The sequence below is a fragment of the Pleurodeles waltl genome, chromosome 6 (genome assembly GCF_031143425.1).
Source record: "Pleurodeles waltl isolate 20211129_DDA chromosome 6, aPleWal1.hap1.20221129, whole genome shotgun sequence".
Lineage (NCBI taxonomy): Eukaryota > Metazoa > Chordata > Amphibia > Caudata > Salamandridae > Pleurodeles > Pleurodeles waltl.
This window is the reverse complement of record NC_090445.1, coordinates 281,497,300-281,512,960: the sequence shown is the minus strand read 5'-3', so window position 1 is coordinate 281,512,960 and position 15,661 is coordinate 281,497,300. Positions and strand designations below refer to the sequence as shown.

Here is a 15,661-nt window from a genome sequence, read left to right as displayed (position 1 = left end):
AGTTAGAACGTTTATTTCTCTAGATTAACAATGCTGATATCACGTAAATCAACCTCAAAACCAAATGGTATACATACACAAACAACACTGGTTCACCAAATCTTCTAAAGAAACTCAATTTAGCTAACACATTGACTGTTAGGCATTCCAGAATCACAGTACAAATTAACAGTAAGAATAACTGTGCATTAGAAATGGCATACATTTAGATTCAGCAAATGAACAATATAAATTATTTTAGTAATAACTTTAGCATCCCCAGTGTCTCCCTATCTAACCTTATGATTAGAATAAGATTTTTGGGCTTCATGCAAAACAATTTATTCAAAAGTTAAATTGGAAAGCATCTAACTATGGCTCTAACAAAATAGCGGTTGGTACCTAAAAACAACTAATTAAGTCTACAACCAAGACAATGACGTTTTGTTCTACCTCTCCCCATATGGATCGACAAGCTGCGATTCCTTCCATCAGTTGGACAACCGTCTGGTCATCTTCAGCAACGGACAATTAAGGGGAATGGCTCAGACACAGGGGTGTCTAAGCAATCTGAACCAATTAAGAAGCAATCTCTAAGGGACAGCATCAAATCATTTAGCGTTCAGGCTTTAAAGTGAAAGTTAAGAATAAAGTCATCAGGAACTGTTCAGCTCTTCAATCAGAACCTCTACGGAGGAAATTCAAAGTAGGAAAGGCGCGCTTCTTCTCTGTGCAGTCAGGCTAAGTTAGAATCACCTAAAGAACTTCCTACGTTACCATTGGTCAGAAAGTTGTACATTTACAGTCAATCCAATAAAAATTAAACCCCAAATCTATGATATAACTAAACTGTTTTTCACACATCTATGATTGGCTCCTCTTCACTCTTTCCCATCTTCAGACTCGTCAGGTAACTTTCTTGTATCCATCCGTACTCCAGTCAGTGCGTCCATTGTCGGTTCCTGAGAACATCGCTGTCTCATGCATTAAACTTTACAAAGTATCTAATACAGAACGTTCCAGCAAGCAGTTCTCATTAGAAAGTTAAAGAATTTTGCTAACATTTGTGGACATTCATTCTCATGATTTATATTCGGACATTGCAGTTTAATATGAGGCTGTGCAAACTAGGCCCAAAACCTCGCAAACTTAAGCCCTATATTTAATAAGCAAGTACATACTGTCAATACTACTGCAAATTTCTCTACACGTATACTTTGAATAATCATTAATATGTATTTATTAAAAGCATTATGTATTTGATGGCGGCGCTCAAGTGGCCATGTTTTTCAAGTTGCACGTTATTTTCTATATTAACCTAATTCTATGCAAATTAATAACTCATAATACATAAAATTCATTAGTAATAAATTCAGTGTTCACAGCAGCAACAGCGATGATAAGCAGGCAGCAATCAAGCAGGCGACAAGCGCAAGCAGGAAGCAGCAAATGGGCGGCAGACAGCAGGCAACTCCAGTCACTTGAGTCCAGTTACCTTTGCCCTCAGCCACATCAAAGCTACCGGTTGTCGTAGCTTTAAGCACAACTTTTAACTTCCAACTTTTAAGCCTACCTTGGGCCACCAGGAGGGGTGGTTTACAATGGCAGTGTCTCCTCTCGCCTCCTGCAGGTGTGATGACTTGGCTGGCTTGACAAGCTGCATCAAGGGGCGTCGTGTGTGGGTCTTGCCCCTTGGCTGCAAGACCACATGGTGGTGGCTACACGTCAAGTGGGGTTTGGTTGCGGTGCGGTAGCTATTCACGCTCCACTGCAGACTCATCCTCCTCCTACGTGCATCAGTCTCAGTTGTCATTCAGACTAGTCTTCTGTTGGTTGCCGTGACTTTTCTCTGTGGCATGTACCTAAATCAGATATAGGTGTACCTGTTTCTGTATATATATTGATATTTGTGTCTGTCTAATGATTTTCTAAAACATTTGCAATTTTTCATTTTACAGAAGGGGGAATATAGTGTCTTGCATGATTTAGACCGGAACCTATATTGCTCCCTGAGGACTCAGTGTGTGATGTAATTGCTAGAATAGAATGTTACAGTTCACAGACACAGAGAGGAATGAAGACGTGTGATTCACAGCTCCATGTGTGGCTAGGTCATTTAGCCATTCAGTGTGTACCAGGCTGGGGAAAACACTACAGTACGTATGTTTATAAGTGGTACTTGAACACGCAAACCTAGCTAAAAAGCAGTGAATTATTGTACAGAGTCAAAAGCAAGCATGCAGTCTATGAAGTAGCTGGTTTGTGAATGATCCACATTGTGATGTAGTGTTTACTGCCTAAATTGCAGGAGCATTGGAGTGGTCCTGATAGTGATGGGGATGTTGTTCCAGATCCTGGTTGTACTTCTTAGTCTCCTGTCTCATCGTGTTCTGGCTGTGAGTGTGTGAGAACCACCATATGGTGCTCTTGTCTTCAAGATAAGCAGGGTGCTGGTCGTGATGGCTTTATAAATGATGCATCTGCTTTTAAAGACGGTGAGGACCGACTGGGGAGCCAGTGGAGTTCCATCAGAATGGGAGTGATGTGATAATAGTTCCACACTTTCTGGGTGAGACATGCTGTACTGTACAGAATGCCTTTAAGGGGTGCAAGTGTGGAGTCAGGGAGGCCTTGGAGCAGGGCATTACCACCATCCAGGTGCAAGAGTACATGGGCGTGCCCAGGTGTCCTGAAGTTGCTTTCTGGAAGAAATGAGGGAGCTAGTACTGGGGCTCTTTTTTTGGGGGCAATGTTTTCATGGAAGGTGAGGTTGCTGCCAATGGTGAATCCAAGTGACTTGACATTCAGTGAATGTTGAGGTTTAAAACTGTCAAGGTTCGTGTCATTGAGCCAGGTTTGTACTATTTATTGCTGCTTGTTCTTGGCAGATAACAGGAATTTTGTCTTGGTTGGGGTGTGCTTCAGGCAGGCACTGGCCATACAGGTCTGGGTGAGGTTCAGTGGGTGCTTGAGGCATTAGCTGTCTGGCAGTGGTGGCTATCTACATGTCAAAGTGGTGGGGTGTAAAAGTTGGGGCTGAGTTTTACATAGAAAGCGAGTGAAGCTCCTTGCAATGAGTCCAACTGACATAAGGAGGGTTTGGTGGGGTTTCCGTTCTCCCTACACCACCCCCCAAAGGAAACGTTTGAAAAAGACTGGAAAATTGTCAATTTTAAAGAAAATTTGAATAAAGAATTTAATGAGAAAGCAAAAAAGTTTATGTAACAATTGTGACTATGTAGACATGAAATATTTAAGCATGTTAAACTGTCTTATATCTTACCCCATTCAATATATTTAACGTTTGCAGTTGTCGAGTTACCCATGGTAGAAACATATGGAAGTTATGCACCTGTGTACAAAATAATTGCCTTTTACCATCCCAACATGGTTTCACAGTTGCAAGTAACACTTGCAAGAGAAAAGGAGTAAAGGTAAGATTCGGCGTAACAGATGGAAAGCTAGGAAATTACACGAACTACCTCGTGTGCAACAAATAAGGAACAATGCAAAATTTTGCTTGCATAATTCAAAGTTTGCACATCCCTAATATCTGTGTGAAGCAATGCATCAGTTTATAGGTAGCTGTCTGCAAGACCTAATATTAAAAAGTCCGTAAAATCTACAGAGTGAAGTTGGACTCCGCTCAGAGGATAACTCCCAACTCGCGTCAAACTGTTGACTTTTTGATGTTATCATTTTGCCGTGATCTTTTTGCCACCTATGAAATGAATGAGGAACTATTCTACATCACAAAGTACAGTAATTCGTCATACTTCATCACAGACCTGCATTGTGGTGGTGAGTGAGCCACTTTAAGTTCCAGCCGCATGCCAAGCTCTCGCTCAGTTCGAGGTCCTCCTGCAACCTCAAGCCCAAAATGACCTGAGCTTTCAAGTGGCTTCTGCTTCCCACCTACTCTCTACCCCCATTTAGTGGATTATTTGTACAAAGGGAAACCAGAAAACCTGGGATCAATCCTGGCTTCCCAATTTAAACAAACTATGTGATCTTAGGCAAATATTTAGTATCACCAATTACCCTTTTTCTTCCTTACCTCTCACTAAACTTATATTGTAACTTAGCAATATCGAAGTTAGCACAAGTTAAAGAATTGCAGACTTTTTTCATTTTAAAGGGACTTTAACATATTTCATGGGATGTTGCTTGCATGGTTTACATGGCAAACATTTCCAGGGTTCTGCTCGTGGGAGAGCTCTTAGACTAAAGCCAGACAGAATAAAATGAGCCAATTGAGCACCACTGGATTGCTGTTAAATCTGGGATGCTTGTTTAAAAAAACACAACTTTACAGATGTCCCCTTTTAGCCTGTTATAGAGGGAGAATTGACATGTTTATAAGAGAGAAAGTGAAAATGCACCCACTACAACGCTTTGCCCGCAGCAAGATGTTTTCCCTGTTAGTCTCAATTTGTAATTCATTAAATGGAGTATTCCTTCCCAAAATGGCTGCCACACTTTTAAAGCTCGAATTATGTTAGTCCTTAACCTTACCCTACCGCTGACCTCAGTGGTTAGCCACTGCAGTTAGGTTCTGGAGTATGAGTGGTGCAGTATCAGGAGCGGGCTTGCTCTGTGTACAATGAACCACCCACACCAAGCGCCTTGTGGTCCTCTTGGAGCGCAAGTTGCTCCTTGTTGAGGCCATGCTGGAGGTCAGCAGCATTGCATCAAAGAGGCATCATGACTCACCCAAGGCAATGACACCTACTGGCCTCCGCGAGCATCCTGGTGTATAATCCTGGCACCTTATTAACAATATAGTACTCGTGGATCCAGGAGATTCCAGCGACGTCTCTCTGAAGAGCAGATTGGTCGCTCTTAGCCAGTTTCCTGGGACAAAAGGATCAGTGAATACTGCTTGCTTTTAAAATTGCATCACTGATAAGTAACGCTCACACTACAATATGTTAAGAAACTACAAATCTGGCATTCATGTTTTTTCCTGTGCATGAATTTCCATGTTGTCGTCTGTCTCAGTCTTATCCAGTATTGTTCCTGCTCTGTTTTTATGTACAAAAAAAAGCTCTGGCGAAACGATTTGGTCTGGATTTATTGAGCTAACACATGCAAATTCAAGCATGCACAAATGCTATTTCACAATGTTAGCATTTGAGACTAGAGCAAGATGGCCTTTTACTTGATTAGCATTGGCTGTGAAAGAGTCACCCATCTCTGCTTAAGCACTTACATCGGTGAGGTTTTTTCAGTCCAATACATGTTAGTCCTTTTCCTGTTTATGAAGCAACTCTGAGGCCATGTCCTGCTTTAGAGAGAATTGCCCCTTTTCTCATACATTAAACGAGCTCCAGTCTTCCGTGTAGTCAAAACACATTATTACAATTATCAATGAATAATCAAATTACCCTCCCTCAATAAAAATGCATAGTGCATGACAATGCACATCCCTGCTGAAGGTTAGCACCAATTTGGGCATGGGCAAGCTGAAATTAGCTACGGCTAAACACATTCACATCAATGCAAGTTTTAAATTCTCCCATAGTCTTAGTTGCTCATACCAGATGTGAGAACTAAGAATTGCCATGGTTGTACTTCACAATGTTCAGTTCATCAGATGCATGCTTGGTAGTGTACAATATGAATAGTAATGTTGTGTTTCTTCTAATATTTCTGGTATTATTTTAATAAAGTGCTGTACACACTAATGTTGCAAGCAAACTCTGAAATACGAATTGTGATTTAAGCAGTTTATTACAGAGCCACCAACCAAAGCAGACAATCTCCAAATGTACTTCAACCAATTGACCATCCTCAGAACCTGTACCTCGAGATTCCAAATTAAATACACTGATTCTGTTCCCCTAGTAACAAGTACGCCACAACACATTCCCTTCCCAACAACTTCATACAATTCAGTATTTCAAACAATAAAAAAGAGAATCACAAGATGAAAAGAACAGGTAAGATACCATAATAAGTACGAAGTTACCATGAGGGAGGGAAACACAAAACAACCTCCCAAAAGAGACTAGCAAAATACTACAGAGCAACTTTATGGTATATAATCCTTCAACTACCCAGGTTAAGAACATACTCTAGTTTCTCTGTCTATCCTTGCAGGACGAGCAGCCCTTCAAACCCCTTGATCAGATGTCATGTGGTTGTCATTACCAAGGCTAGTGCTGTATTCTTAAATAGGGGGCATACTCAACACTTCCTCATTGTCTAAAATCACTATGTTCCTTCTTACTCTCTGTATCTGAAAAGATCCAATAAATTTAGATCTTCCTTTTCTTCCCAAACCCAGGTTTCTTTATCACCACCTTGTCACGAACAGCCCATATAGCATCGGAAAAACCATGCTTGAGATCCTGCCTTGCCTTATATTTCTCCTGGTAAGCTTTTCTCAACTCAGGACCCTTGTACTCATCTTTCTTCAAGTGTCCTGACTGTAATACCTCATTCATCCATGCTGGGTTCATTTTGGTACATCCAACACTACTCCTTAAGTACAAAAAAGGGGACACAATGGTTATCGCACTAGGGGTGTTGTGATGTGCCTACCACTATTTCTCTGACCACCTCAGCCAAAGGAATTCTGGTCTCAATAGCTCTTTGAACACAAGTCTTTACCATTCTGGTCATGCGTTCAGCAAAACCATTAGCTTGAGTCAAGTACAATGCTGTCTTCAGGTGCACAATAGCAAATGACTTAAGGAAGTCCTGCATCGCTTGAGAAGTGAGTCGAACACTATTATCAGTTAGCAAATGGTTGGGAATACATTCTTGCGAGAATTCCTCCTTAAGGCATTCTGTCGCCACTTTCCAAGTTCCCTGCACACTGTGTCACCACCCACATGGACGTGTAATCTACCAGCAACATCATATAGCGTGCATTGGCAGGCAATATTTGGAATGGACCCAGAACATCTAAACTCAACTTTCTTCAAGGTCTATCAGGCACCTCAACAGGTGAAAAGGGAGCCCTAGCCACAGTCTTTATCTGTAACTTCCACTTCTTGATCCAACCCAGGCCACCAATATGTCTGTCTGAGCCTGGACTTGTTCAGATTCCTCCCCAGGTGACCTTCATTTGCTAAATGTATTGTCTTTTCTCTCACACCCATGGGAGGTATGGCCTTCAGCCCTCTGAACAGTTCATCATCCAAGAAATATAATTCCTCTATCACAGACCGTTAAGTAAATTGGGGATCCACTTGTATTCAGGCCACCATTTCACTACATACTCTTCCTTTCAGTGTCTTGAGCCTTTGCCAACTTCCACTCTTCCTCAGACATCGCCTCCTCCCTCACCCAGCCAATCATACAACAATCAGGCACTTCCTCATTATCCCCTTCAATAGAGGAACGTGACAAAAAGTCTGCCACTCTGTTTTTGATGCCAGTTAAGCACTCTACATGGAATGTTCTCAAAGGTTGTATTACACTCAAGACATTTGCAATGAACTTGGAATTGTACTTGGCCAGACCCAAAAAGGATCTGATCTGGTATTTATTTTTATGTTCAGGTGCCTTAGCTATAGAATCCACTAATTTTAGCTTGGGCTTGATGCGATCCCCTGAAATAGTGTGGGCTAAGTAGGTGACTGCAGTGACTCTGAACTTACCCTTCTCCTTCTTTACAGTAATCCCAGATAAAGCTGGCTTGCTTAACACTTTACTCAGAACCACATGATGGTCAGTTAGAGTTTTCCCATAGACAAGGATGTTGTCCTGAAAGTAAAGTACATTAGGAACACCATACAACAACTTCTTCATGATTCTCTGAAAACAAGCAGCCACCGATGCCAACCCAAATGGCATCCTTAATTGGTATGCCCCTGTGGCAAATTATGTCAAATGTCTAGATTCTGCATGCAGTACAGCTTGATGGTGGGTGGAAAACAAATCTATTGCACTTAAAAACTTTGCACCACCCAATCCGGTCAACACCTCCAGAATATTAGGTAGAAGTTGACGATCCACCCATATGTGCCTATTAAGATCTCTGAGATTGATACACATGCAAATGTGTTTCCTTCCATCCTTAGGTGCTAATACTACTGATGCCAACCATTCTGAGGTTTCGGTTTCTTCTATGACTCCCAACTCTAGCAATTAGTGCAACTCCTTTACCAAGGGCTCCATCATAAGGTTAGGAACCCTCCTCACCTTGTGAACACAGCGAATGGCAATTGTTTTTAAAAACAATCTTATGTTTAAGTCCTTTAAACAACCTAAAGTGTTGTTAAAAACCATAGGAAACTCTTCATAAATATCCTGGTGATCATTTTTGTTTTGTACCACCTATACTTGACAAGGAGCATTGGGTTTAACATAACGCTCATATCACATTAATGATGCCAGCATAATAAGTTGTCTCCACTGCAGACCCGTGCATAGTGGCCCTTCTTTTCACATTTCCTACGCACTGAATTCCTTGCATTACAGCTAATACCGTTTGCAGAATGGCCTACATTACCACAGTGAAAACATTTTTTTTGATATCTCTGCTCTCCTTATCCTTCCCAGATGTGGATGCTTTGCTATCAATATTCACTTTGGATACCAATTCAGAATCATGCACTCTTGTTAGTATTTCTGTATGCCAACATTCTTGAAAACCACTGTCACTCATTATCTTTATCTAAATGCTTGTACTCTCCATTCCATCTACTGTAGCAATAGCCTCCTTTAAATCAAGATTATTTGCTAATAATTTCTCTTGCACCCTTTTATTGTCAGTGCATCATACCAAATGATCCCTAAAAGAATCAGTGATGTTCCCAAACTCACATGTGTGTGCCACAGTTTGCAGCGCTGCAGTAAAATTTCCCAAAGTCACAGTTTTTATGAGCCGGCCTCAATATTGTGGGCTGTTCCCCACTGGACCAGTGGGCGATAGAACACCGTTTCCACCCGCGGACCCAGCGGGGAACCTGTAATGGGGCCCGCAGAAAGGCAGCCGCACTGGTGGCAACCTGACCGCTGGAGTTTGGCGAGTGGCCTTTTCCACCTGCCAAACTCGTAATGACCCCCTTTGTGTGTGAAACAGGCCACTTTATTGAAAAAGGTGTGCATCACAAAAAGTTAATGCCCATTCCACCTTACAAAACTAAGACCTCATTGTACAACAGATTATTGCCTAATTTCCTACCCCCACCTATACGAAGACCCTGCCAGCCACATACTCACCTAAACAAATATCTACTTCCTAACATAGTGCATACCTGCAGTTGTAGCATTTTCAACTTCCCCTACCACTTAACAGTGAATCTGTTAACATCTACTGAATGTAACTTCCTGTAATGTAACCTTTAACATTCTGACTTGTTCCGGTGTAAGGTTGTTCACATCTTCCCTTTAAGCTTGGTTCAATGATGGCAACAACAATAACCTTAGCTAAACCCATGCAAACTTGTCAGCCAACCTCCACTCAGGAAAAGGTGTTAACCAACTTTTTCTGCGTCCATCTCCCTTCCTCCTCCCCAGCACTAACACCCCCACCGCCAGGCTAAAAAATTCATTTCTTCCAACAAATATAATTTACCCTGTTGACTTCAATTGAAGTTGAGGCAGTTTCAGGTGGGAGACAGCCAAAATAAAGACATTTTCAACTTAAAAAATCCTGCTTTCATCTGGTCTGTAGGCATTTATGCATTTCAGGAAATAAGTGTGTGGGTTAGATTAACGGGAAATACTGCCTGATGTAAATAAGAAATACCAGGGAAAGTGGAAGCTAGTTAGTAAGCATGGCAATGTATTCCTTAAGTCAAGCCTTGTCTGTCTCATGATTAAGAAATGAATAAAAAACAAAATTATGACTAAACTCTTACAGTCATTATGACCAGGTTTTGTCATTCCTAAGTATCAGATGAGTCAGACAGGAGGTGCACCGCTGGAAATCAGGGAATTTGTAAAATGTTCAGCACTAGTAAGGGAAGGGTCTTGCATCTTCAGAACTCAACGACGATTAATTTTAGGAAAATGGAAAAAGGTCATATGTGAACTCGTCATACAATGGTGTCTGAGCATAAAAAAAAATAAAACTGGCTTTCTCAGAGCCTGAGCAGGTTGGTTTTATTTTTTGAATGTATATTCTTGGTTTATTGTTTAAAAATAAATCTTGGCACCCTCCCCAGGCCTCGTACCTTGCATATTTGTATTTGTGGCTACTGATGGTCCGGAATCAAAAAGGCAGAGCTGTTGAAAAGGTGGTTCTCTGCTATTCTCCTAGCCCATGAAGAGGTGCTGACATCAGATATGGATGGCTGGAGTAGGAGGACCCTCATAAACAGTGGCGTACTAAAACTTCAGGGGCCCCCTGCAAAGTACATAGAAGGAGTCTCCCTCCAGCCCATCACCTATCACTTTGCTCACTATACTCTGCTCAGGGGGCTTGCTGGAGCTCGTGCCCCCCCGGCCTCATGGGGGCTGCACAGGCTAATGCTACGCCACTGCTCATAGACAGTCTCTTGTCTCTTCCACTGCCTTACACACAATGAGTTACTGCCACTGGAAACAATGGCAAAAGAGAAAGGAAAGGATAGAAAATGGCCAATCACTGCCTGGCTTCAAAATAAAGACATACAGTGATTGGCATACATATTCTGTGAACTTCTCAACCTCTCACCTCTGTGTTGCTTCATGTGTGTAAGGACTAGAGGCTTACTTGTGTCTGCTCCTACTGCTCTTGAGTCAGTGCAGATGCTGCTCCCTTTCTGTTTATGTTAGTAAACAGCTTGAGAGCAGCACCAGGATTGGCTCGGGCAGGTGAACCCAGTGCTCCTTAGGATGGCAGGGTGGCTGTGGCTCTGCGTTATGGAAGTAGGGAGAGGCCTCAAATGTGCATGTCAGGCTGGACACAGCAAGGCCCTGTCTACCCCGACATGTGCGCTTCAATTTAAAACTCTTTCCCTGCTCAGCCGGTAGGCTGCAGTTCCTTAAGACCTGCCTTTGCCTTTACTGAAAGGCTCCCAGCTGTGCCTGAAGAAAGAGCGCAGCGGCAGCCCGGCCACAAAAGCAAAATAACTTTAGAAACATCAATTTAAAATTTCAGATGGGGGCATCAGATGTGGGAGAGCAGTACCCTAGCTCCCCTACAGAGGTGCCGCCCCTAATATCTGGACCATAAGAGACTTTGAGGTAGAGTGGTATATCATCAGCATATTAGTGAATCTTGATGTTGTTTTCCGTGAGTATAGCCATAAGGGGCTCAATGTAGGGTTTGAAGATAAGAGACCGTGTGGAATCCTGGGAAACTTTTCAGGTGCTAGAGGTCTTTTGGGGCCTGGAGGAGACCATATGAACAACCTTGAATGCTAGTAAATCTCATTTGAGACTCCAGGGTGTGGATAAGGGTTGCATGGTCAACTGTGTTGAATGTGTTGTTTACGATGTATAAGGTAGAGGTGTCCATGCAGCAGTGTGATCTGAAGCCAGGTTGGTAGTCATGCAGGAGATAGTTAGCACTGAGACGATCTTTGAGTTGAACGTAGTCTGCTTTTTCAGTGATCTTGTGAAAGAAGCATAGGTGATTGATGGGCCAGTAGTTGAATAGGTGATCAGGGTTTAATGTAGATTTCTTAAGAGCTTCTGGAAAGATTTCTTGAGTGAAATTGGTGAGTAGAGTTGGGAAAGATTTTAGTGAGAGAGCTTTGATAAAGGACGAAGTTAATCCACCATCTTCATTGGAAGTATGTAAATGTGCTCTGTGAGAGCAGGACTTTGAAAGATGACCTTTGCAGCAGTCTATGAGAAGATGTTGGCAAAAAAGGAATAGCAAGCATGGTGGTGTTGTTGTGCTATCAGATCTTCTTTGTTTTTTACACTGAAGAAGAGGTTGATGGCGTTGCTCTTGTCTGTGGGGTGGGGGATAGTTGGGGCAGGCAGGGATTTGATGAAGTGCTTGATTATATTGAAAAGTGTTCTGCTTCTGTTGGTGGCTTCATCTATAGTGTTGGTATAGTACTTTGCATTGGCTGATGTGGTGAGCTGCCTTTGTGTTGCACAGAGGAACATTTGTATTCATGAGGTCATCTGGAGTTCTGTGTTTCTTCTATTTTTTTTCCTGTCTGCAGATAGAGCTTGTGTTGTCAGCAAGGCCTTTAGAGTACCGGGGTGTTGAAGGTTTTGGCTTGCACTTGTGTGTTTTTTTTGGTAATTCTCTTGTCAGGCACAAGCAGGAAATAGGCTGCTGCAACATCTTCCATTTCTTCAATGCTGAATTTATTCAAAGAGAAGAGACTTCTGACTCATCATCAGGATTCAGTAGAACCAACCAACCCTTTGCCCCAGATCAGGCCATGTCCTCACATGAGCATCCAACACAGTTGCATCCAACTGGGGCCATCACAGGAGTCTGTACGTTTGACCTTTTTTCTTGACCCATGGGAGTCTGGATGTTTGACCTTTTTTCTTGACCCATGGCTCTGTGTAAATGAGAGTTTTGAGCATATATTGCGTTGCCAAATTGCTATTTCTGACATGGTCAGCATAACCAAATGCTTAAACAACAACTGTCATCATCCACTGTGTAATTCTATTTCCTCTCCCCTGCCCCCATAACCCTCTAACTGGTAAATTCACAGATCATTAATTAGAGTAAGAAAACCACTAGCCTACAAGTGTTGATTTCCTTGGGGCTACTTCTAGACTCTTTTGATCTAATATTGTGGCCTGGGATACAAGAGAAATTGAGCAAAATAATTTGAGGCTTAAGACTAAGGTAATCTGCAAGGAAACGTGAGACTTAAGACTTTGGGCCTCATTTAGAGTTTGGAGGATGGGGTTACTCCATCACAAATGTGACGTATATCCCGTCCATCATATTACGATTTGAGTAGAATAAATGAGATTGTAATATGGCAGACGGGCTATCTGTCATTTGTGACGAAGTAACCCCATCTTCCAAACTCTAAATCAAGCTCTAAGTTGCTCCTCTTGCCGTAAAGATGGTGGTAAAGAGCATGCCTCGGTCTTGGATGTTGAGCCTAGGCTTTTGATACTATAAAAGTTTGCACGGTGCTTGACTGATGATGTATCTCATGCTAATAGGAATGTGTGGAACTCATTCAAACATTTCTGTCACAGTTTTTCATATTGTAGAAATGAGACTAAGGAAAAAAACAATGGGTCATACATTTTTAGTTATAATTTCAATCCAATCAAAAACTAATCTGGCTTGTTGAGCTCTAAGACAGGTCATCACAGTTCCAAAATTCTGCAGAGAATACTAATATGCACATCAAAGCACAGTGAAAGAACAGAATGTGTGGGTCTCTCAAATCAGATTTAGAAGTAAGGAGCAGTTATATGAATTTTCTTACTGGAAAAAGAAATAAAGAATTGTAAAGTCTTTAGTATGGCGGAAATAACAAAGGGGAACTATTGCAATACTACTGCAATACGACTTAAATGATAAGCTTGTGGTTTTGATGCCGTTCTTTACCCTTTTGTACTGCTGTATTAAGTTTTGAAAATAGTGTGGTGAGAATCAGTAACATATCCCTGATACACATTTGGTGTCTATTTGATTTATCAGTTCGTTTTTTTAACATGTTTGTCATATTTTTATGTCATTTGTTATGGTTTTAAAATATAAACCGAATAAAGATTTCTTTAACTTGACTAACAAGTGTATTACTTTTTATTAATCAGTCCCCAAGTCAATATATGTGGTGCTCATATCTCGAAAAGGCTGATTATTCTGTCCTGCGAAATACGTAGAAAGAAGTAATCATAGAGACAGCTGCAGTTATGAAATAAAACATAACTTATTTCATATTACAAATATCTGTGGCTCTCACAGCACATCAGTTAGGCTTACTGGTCAAATAACCATGAAGAAAAGATGTATTTTATTCTCCGGATGTACATTGCAAACATAGTGAAAGAGAACAGAGTAGGATAACAGCATTACCCCTGTAGGTCAAGTTAGGTTTCCATCTTAAAGAACAGAACCTTCCTCAGGTCAGGGTGCTCTTAGAAGCAAATAGTAAAAATTGAACAAAAAAGAGAAAAAACATCATCAAACGTCAAAACATAATTTCTTGATACACTCTTAAAGTTTTGACAATTCTAAGAATATGAGTTTATGTAACCCATTTCATTGTGTTGTAAACCTGCACATGAACATTCTGCTCAGATTAAGCAAATGCTTTAAGTTAGGAAACTAAAGAACCAATATGAACATAGTCATAGAGTGTAATACTTTTTTGATAAAAATGTATATAATGGGTGGCGATATTGCATTTTTATTGTAAATCAGGGGAAAATTTAAACATCAAACTCACTTATACTCTATATTGAATTAGAAAGCTACAGTGAATGTTGCACACTCAATTTAAAATCATTTTGTGCACTGTTTACTGTTTCTTAATCTTGACCCTAACATGCCTTTCTGATTGCTTTTCAGATGAAAGTTATGCCTCTCTGAAGTGATGAATAAACACTGTAAAGCTGCAGAAGACACTTGCAGTTCAGAAGAAATGGAAACTGTGGTTATAGTGGCCATTGGTGTCTTGGCTACAATCTTTCTAGCTTCTTTTGTGGCATTAATTGTGGTATGCAGGCAGCGCTACTGCAGGGCCAAAGACCTTCTCCACCCTTTTGATACAAAGTAAGTGGCTGTTCCTGTAATCAGAGGCTGTTAAAGATCTACATGCCTTATGAAACCCTTGACTTCCTGCTGAAAGTGTTGGTGCATGAAAGATATTTGGTGTTTATGCTGCGCTGTCATGTTGGATAGCATTGGTGAGAGAAATTATTGTATGAGGACCTAATGAAGTTATGACTGCGGTCTATTTGACATATATTATTGGGCATGGTGTTAGTCCAATGCAGGTCTGGATTTCTGATTTATTTCCCTGGTGGGCTGGAGGCATTGGTGTCCAGTTCTGGAAGGCAGATGACCGCTATTTGTCTGCGCACTTTCTCCAAATCGCTCATGTAATCACAGCAGGCACTGCGGATGATATAGGTAACAGAGAGGAGAGAGAGATGAGGTAGGAAACAGGGCTTGTTTCAACACTTTTGCCAGGGCTACGTTTGGTTCCCAGTCCAGCCCTGATCTCATTCCCTTTGTGTGCTACATTTAATGTGATGTGTGTACTATCTGAATGTTCGTCCCCTTATTCTCTAATATCTTCGAAATGTGGTTAAATATGATAATTTGAGTGAGCTTTAGTGTCATATTGAATCACTTTGCTGTAGGGTCAGTCTACTGCAACTCTTATGACAGCTTCACCAGTGATGATACTGTATTGTCTGACCTTTGTTTTTTTTATATTTAGTGTATTGTCCCTCCATACCTATGGCCAGGATGTTAACCTGGATGTCAGATTGAAAATGCAACCAAGTGTTTACTTGCAAATCTTCCATACAACATGCTAGGAGGTTTGTGAGGCTTCTTGGGCCTATGGTGCTTCTCTATTTTAGGTTAGTTTCATATTTGCACATTTTAGCTGACATCACTTTTAGCAGTGACAATTTAGACATTTAAGCTTGCACAATATTACTCCAAGAATACATTGTACTTGCTGCTTGTTTTTTACTTAGCCCTTCTTGACATGTAATCTGTAAACTCTGTTCAAGGCTAGAAACACAGTACACAATATCCTAGTGCTTGCGTTGACCGTTCAGAGACAGCTTCTAACATCTAGATATATCATTGCACCAGAGTATAGGGTTAGTGATAGAT

General features: G+C 41.2%; 1 protein-coding gene across 7 annotated transcripts in view; it reads left to right on the top strand.

The window, feature by feature from the left end:
- The window catches only part of TMEM98 (transmembrane protein 98), a 304,662-nt gene that overhangs the window by 219,190 nt on the left and 69,811 nt on the right, over positions 1-15,661 (top strand). For all 7 annotated transcript variants that reach the window (XM_069238063.1, XM_069238067.1, XM_069238065.1 and 4 more), the window contains one exon: positions 14,378-14,581. In XM_069238063.1, the coding sequence (XP_069094164.1) occupies positions 14,403-14,581 (179 nt within the window). In that variant the 5' untranslated portion in view covers positions 14,378-14,402. The remainder of the gene's footprint in view (positions 1-14,377; positions 14,582-15,661) is intronic.